Source organism: Cucumis sativus, chromosome 2 (assembly GCF_000004075.3).
Source record: "Cucumis sativus cultivar 9930 chromosome 2, Cucumber_9930_V3, whole genome shotgun sequence".
Classification (NCBI taxonomy): Eukaryota; Viridiplantae; Streptophyta; class Magnoliopsida; order Cucurbitales; family Cucurbitaceae; genus Cucumis; species Cucumis sativus.
Genome location: NC_026656.2, coordinates 11,158,270 through 11,164,541, shown reverse-complemented (window position 1 = coordinate 11,164,541; position 6,272 = coordinate 11,158,270). Strand labels below are relative to the sequence as shown.

The window sequence follows — 6,272 nt, the reverse complement described above, 5'->3', positions numbered from 1 at the left end:
TGTTTCAAATTGAAATTGAAGATGTAAATTGGCTAATCAAGATGGTGCTGAGTGCTTTCATCATAATCGTTGCATTGAAAAAATAATTTAGTTCCATTTGATATTATTATTTTGGTTAAAGTTCAATGAAGCGTTCAAAGTAGGCTTAATTTAGTCCAAATGCTAAATAAGACTCAAATCTTATATAGTTGTGCCTAAGAACCAAGTTCATGTACCAACCAAATCCAAGTCTGCGAAGCTCACTAGAAAACTATATAAATAGAGTTCAAAAAATTTCAAACTTCACACAGTTTAGAGAGAATTAATATTCTACCGTTGTCCCTAAAAGTCGAACTACACTAAACATACGCATTCAATCGAGAGAGAATAGAAAAAAAAAACATTATATGCACAAGACACGTTCCCTAGAAACCTCATGCCAACCATTTCGTTTACAACTAAGATGATAGAAAAAGATTCAATTAAAAGAAAAAGAAAAAGAGGATGGCGAAATTCACAAAGAAAAACTAGAAACATATAAACTCTTTCAGTGTATGAATGTCATACGTCCTCTCTCAACTCAGTGACAACGTCTCAAACAACCTCTTGTTAACATGGATAAACACAAATATTTAACCGTCTGTTATTGATATAATTTAAAATTTTGCTACATTTTATCATTTTTGTTTAAAGTAATTTATCAAAAAAAAATATATTATTAGATTTTAAAAGAAAAGGAACATATATTCCCAATCTTAATCTTCAAAGAGAGAAATATACAAAATTTAATTGAATTTGTATATTTTTAAAATTGAAAACAAAAGAAAATTTTAAAATAGAAAAAGAAAAATAAGAAAGAAAATGGGTAATTGGTCCAAAATAGAAAACCAAACCAACATAGAAATAATAATTGAATTAAAGATTGAAGAGTATCTATAGGTAATAGAAAATAAAAAATTGAGATATTTATAAAAGTTTTGAATGGTAATTTAAAATAAAATTGGTAATAAATATATATATGTATATAGACATATATAGAAAAGAAATGAAGAGACAATAATTTATAGTTTGAGAAAATAATAGAGAATAGGTGAGAAGGAGAGGAGGAAAGGTTGAGATGAGGAAGAGGAAAGCCAAAGTTTTGTGATTACAGTCAAAAAGTTGAATATGGAAGAAATTCATTAATGTCAATTTCTCTTCACAGTTCACACCTCTTTCCTTAATCACATATTACATCCCTTAATTAACCAAATCAAATTCATTTTTCTTCTTCTTTCACTCTGTTTTGTTTTTGACGATGGACAGTACTCCGTACTCTGTTTTTTTCTTTTCTCTCTTTTTTTAATTTTCCTACATCAAAGTTCAAACCTAACTTTACTGACCATTCATTCTAGAGTGAAGAAGAAAAAGCAAAGGGGGGTTTCTATTCACTGTTAGTTTTTAGTGGGTCACCAATTACAAACAACAAATGCTCTTTCTTCCTTCTTGGATTTTGGGTTTCTTTTGCTTTCTCGAAATACCCACAAATTCCCACACAAACTCACAACCAAGAGAGAGAAAGAACAAAGAAAAAACAATAGACTAGAGTTTCTTTTCAAATACAAATAGTATTTCAAACTCTTTCTCATTCTGTTCTTTACTCCTTAATTAGGATGTGAAAGTGAAATACACTACATTTCACTCTACACTGGGATTTTCCTTCTTCTTTCCATTTGTTTTTCTTTTTCTCTGTTAATCAAAACAGGGGATTGGGATTCTTTCTTACTTTTTTTATTCTTTGAATTGAGGGAACTTTTAAACAAACCATGAATTGAATGCTGCCATTTCCCTTTTGTATCAATTCTTGTTTTTTGTTTGATTTCGTTTCTTTAAGAGCTTAAGAAATAGTTTCATGAATCAGTGGAAGCAATGAGAGATGGAAATTCTAAGAAAAGCAAGGTTTCTTTTGAATTCTCTCTGTCTCTATTTTTTTCTGGGTTTTGTTTCTAATTATTAAACTTTTTTTCCTCTCTTTTTTCCCTTCAAGCTTTCATGGACCAAGACATTATTCAAGAAGTGGCTTAATATCAAGAGCAAATCAGAAGATTTTGAAGCTGACGATAGCGTTAACGGTGTGGAATTCATCTTTTCGATAGATCTTTTTTGTTAATTGAAATGGGGTTTGCTTAAGATCCATTGAACAGAAACTCCTTTTCCAATGAATCTTCTCATCTTGTTGATATTTGAAAATGAGGGTTGATGAATGAACAGTAATGGAGTTCTTAAAAAAAACTTTATTGTATTCCTTTTCAGGTGGACATGAAAACTGGGAGAGCAGCTATGCAGAGGAGTCATGCGCCGTCAAGAAAAGCCAAACCGGTTTAGAATCAAAACCTCATCCATCATTATTTCAAATAAAGTTTACTTTTTTTTCCCTTCCCTTTTTAATTTATGTGATAAATTTCCAGAGGGATCAAGCAAGAGGAATTATAATTTTGAATTTGACTCTCCGCAGACCAATGATGTGAACAATTACCGGTATGTATGCTCTATTTTGTTGTTTCCAGGCAATGAATTCTTTGGACTATGTCTTTAATTCCTTCTTTGTCTCTCTTCTTTCTGTTTAAATGAATAGAATCTTTGTAGCTACTTGGAATGTTGCTGGAAAATCTCCTCCAAATCATTTAAGTCTTGATGATTGGCTTCCGAGCTCAACGCCTGCAGATGTATACGTTCTTGGGTGCGTCCTACTGCTCGGAATCGAATTCTTTTACTTAGACTTGAAGTTTGTATGAATGATTTAAAAGCTTTTTTGTTTGTTTGTTTTGGTTCCCAGTTTTCAGGAGATTGTTCCTCTGAATGCTGGCAATGTGTTGGGAACAGAAGACAATGGCCCAGCTAAGAAATGGCTTGCTCTTATTAGAAAGACTCTAAATGCTCTCCCTGGCAAAGGTTATCAATCATCTTCACCATTCCCTGATTCATTCACCAATATGGATACAGATTTTGATGGATCCACAAAGCACAAGGCTTTGTCATATTTCCATCGACGATCATTTCAGTCTACTAATAGAAGTATGCGAATGGATAGCATTGCAACACAAAAGGCTCAATTTGATCGACGATTTAGCGATTTTGATCAGGTTATGTTTGGGCATAGACCAAGTGATTATGACCCTACTTGCAGGTGGGGTTCATCTGATGAAGAAAATGAACTGGGGGATTCACCATTTGTTTCCCATTATTCGCCTATTTCCCGCTGTGGTTCCTTCTCCATAGATGATGGAGATAGGCAACTTGGACGATCGAGATATTGTTTAGTTGCCAGTAAACAAATGGTTGGTATATTTCTTACTGTGTGGGTGAAGAGTGAAATGAGAGACGACATTCGCAATTTGAGAGTGTCTTGTGTAGGCAGAGGATTGATGGGTTATCTTGGAAATAAGGTAGGACTAATCTTTTCTACTTTTTTCAGATTTAAGAACCTCTTGTGAACCGGTTAAAAGTACATCATTTATCTTTGGTGTTGTAGGGAGCAATCTCAATCAGTATGACAATGCACCAAACAAGCTTCTGCTTCATTTGTAGTCACTTATCGTCGGGGCAGAAGGAGGGTGATGAGCTTAGGAGGAATGCTGACGTTATGGAGATTCTGAGGAAAACTAGATTCCCAAGAGTTAATGGTGTGGAAGATGAGCACTCCCCTCAAACTGTTCTAGAGCACGAGTAAGATTATCCTTCATTTACTACAAAGGTTTTCTGTTTCTTTGTACTATTGAATCAAATTTCAACGATGACCTTCTTGGTTCAGTCGGGTTATCTGGCTGGGCGATTTGAATTATAGGATTTCCTTGTCTTACCGATCTGCTAAGGCTCTCGTCGAGATGCATAACTGGAGAGCACTGTTGGAGAATGACCAGGCAAGTTCATATTAACTAATACTGTGAATCAGCATATATTTGTTGGTTGTTACTCTCTCAAAGTTCAAGAATTACTTAGAGTAGTTTTATCTAAGAGCTAATGAAAATGAGAACATGATGGTTCGTGTTATTATTATCAGCTGAGGATAGAACGAAGATGTAGGCGCGTTTTTGAAGGGTGGAAAGAAGGGAAAATCTGCTTCCCTCCAACTTACAAATATTCTTATAATTCAGATAGATACTCTGGAGATGCCCGGTATCCGAAAGAAAAGCGAAGGACTCCTGCTTGGTAATTTCTCTATCTGTAGGAGCAATTGTTATGTAATAACAGAGAATTATTTATTAGCATTTCCCTTGATTGCATCACTTATGACTATTGCTTTTTAATTGAAGGTGTGATCGAATACTGTGGTACGGTAGGGGTTTGAATCAATTGTCTTATGTTCGTGGTGAATCGAGATTCTCAGACCATAGACCAGTTTGCAGTGTGTTTTTGGCTGAAGTTGAGTCTCTAACTCCTAATTGTTTTAAGAAGGGTCTGAGTTATTCCAGTTCAAAGATTGAAGCTGAAGAGCTTTTGCCAAAACACGAATGGCTATTCAAGACGTAATTTCTTATGGTGAATCATCCCACGAAATCAAAAGAAAAGGCAGTTTACCAAAGGATCCAAAGCTTTGCTAGAAGGTATATGTCTGAAAACCTCGAACTTACATTACATTTGTAACATACTAGCATACACCAAAGTTTATGTTCATACATTATGCTTAGGAAATGTTTGTCTACATAATACAATTGCCTTGGGATTTCAAACCTTTGTTTCATCAAATCAAAAGGATGAGATCATGAAGTTTACTAGAATATCTTATTTTTTTGTCTGCTAGAAAGAAATGATGAATGATGACAAAGACGTAGTTAATTATCCTTTAAGATCTAAATAGTCTTAACAGATGATGGATATTACAGACCATGGTGGCCGCCGGTCTGTTTTATGAGTTAAATAGAAAGCCTTGCATGTTTGCCAACTAATGTACAGGCTTGATGCCATTGACTTTTAATAATAGAATGTGTAGTTTGGATATGCGGCTATGTCCATTTTCTAGCCATGTTTCTCATTAAAGTTTTATTTGTGAGATCTTTTGAACTAATCTTCTTCTCATCTGTTAGCTTTGGTCCACATTCTGCAGGTGGGCACTGCCAAAAGGCTCCTTTGTCTACATAGCTATGAAGGTTTCTTATGCCTAAAATCCGAAAAATGGTTGGTGAACACATTCATTCTCATTTTATTGTCGTGGCTCAACTTCCTTTACAAACCCATGTCGGTTTCTTTCCCGTTTTCTCATTGCAATTGCATTTTGTTAATTCATATTTCAGACGAAACTCAAGTTGATCTACTCGACCTGCTTTTTATCAACGGTTTTTTCTGATTGGCCAAACACGATATCAGTAGCGAAGGTAGGAGAAATGGTTAATCATCATCAGTCCTTAAATATTCTAATGCTTTGTCAACTTTTTTTGGCTGTGTTCCCAACCCTACCTTAAATCCAGTAATACCATCTCCTTGATATCAACTGCTCGAATGCCATAAATGAGTTGTTGGTATTAGTTGATTGTATCATATGCTCGAGTCGGTGGCTACATGGAAAGTTACTGCTTTTTTTGAAAAAATATGTAGCTTTTTTTTTGCTTTATTTTCTTTCATTTGATCACTATCTCCATTTAGAGGTGTGCTTTTCTCTAATTTTTTTCCTTTTGTTCCTTTCATGTGCATATATTCAGGACAAATGAAGGGGGAGGGGGGACAAGTCCTCCATGTCTAAATCATTTGCAGTCCCTTTGAAATGAAAGGAAATAAATAAATGAGACCCTTTTTTCTTTGAGGGAAGGAAAGGATTGGCTTCATAAAATTAGGCCACTTTTTTTCCTGTTTTATTTTTTCATTTAAATATTCTATTGTTCTGCAGAATAGAAAAAGGAATTTGTACATATGACATCAAATTTCAATTGCAAGTGGGGAATAAAAAAAAGGGCGATATATCCATTCATGTGGGTCTTGGTTTTTTGCTGAGAATTACTGATATTTTGTCTCACACTTTTCATTTCTTTTACTAGGCATAGCAAATGGCTAGGATTGCTGAACTTTCACTTTTTCATGCTAAATTCAAACTGCTTTTGCTTTCAAATTATGGAGTTTCAAACTAGTTGAGGCATGTAAGGTTGAGAATTCATGGAGCATTCAGTACATGATAAAAAAAAAAGTAAAAGAAAGAACCCTTCTTTCATCTAAAAACCAATATCTTGGTACAAAATGAATTATTAGATTCCCTTCCTTTCACATGTATTTGGAAGAAGTTTAAACTCCACCTTCATGAAAAATTACTATTATGAAGAAGAAAA

At 34.2% G+C, this 6,272-nt stretch overlaps 1 protein-coding gene across 3 annotated transcripts; it reads left to right on the top strand.

Annotated features, from left to right (window-relative positions):
• The first annotated feature begins 1,310 nt into the window (after positions 1 to 1,310).
• LOC101215803 (type I inositol polyphosphate 5-phosphatase 4-like) lies at positions 1,311 to 5,937 on the top strand. Of its 3 annotated transcripts, none has more exons than XM_031881498.1 (13): positions 1,311 to 1,917; positions 2,006 to 2,090; positions 2,272 to 2,337; positions 2,427 to 2,496; positions 2,594 to 2,698; positions 2,795 to 3,404; positions 3,491 to 3,684; positions 3,803 to 3,878; positions 4,019 to 4,167; positions 4,272 to 4,562; positions 5,063 to 5,133; positions 5,250 to 5,330; positions 5,655 to 5,937. In XM_031881498.1, the coding sequence occupies exons 1-10, from the start codon at positions 1,888 to 1,890 to the stop codon at positions 4,486 to 4,488; spliced, it is 1,602 nt and encodes a 533-aa protein (XP_031737358.1). In that variant the 5' UTR covers positions 1,311 to 1,887; the 3' UTR covers positions 4,489 to 4,562; positions 5,063 to 5,133; positions 5,250 to 5,330; positions 5,655 to 5,937. The 3 variants fall into 3 exon arrangements, with proteins under 3 accessions (XP_031737358.1, XP_031737357.1, XP_031737356.1); XM_031881497.1 differs by having other exon boundaries at positions 1,353 to 1,917; positions 3,770 to 3,878; positions 5,043 to 5,133; XM_031881496.1 differs by having other exon boundaries at positions 1,356 to 1,917; positions 3,770 to 3,878.
• Positions 5,938 to 6,272: the final 335 nt, after the last annotated feature.

What these genes read in the sequence shown, in the direction of transcription:
- LOC101215803 (XM_031881497.1), top strand. Translation starts at nt 1,888, where the DNA reads ATGAGAGATGGAAATTCTAAGAAAAGCAAG. An exon ending in AGCTGACGATAGCGTTAACG is followed by an intron (nt 2,091 to 2,271) that starts GTGTGGAATTCA and finishes ATTCCTTTTCAG; the next exon opens with GTGGACATGAAAACTGGGAG. An exon ending in CAAACTGTTCTAGAGCACGA is followed by an intron (nt 3,685 to 3,769) that starts GTAAGATTATCC and finishes TTCTTGGTTCAG; the next exon opens with TCGGGTTATCTGGCTGGGCG.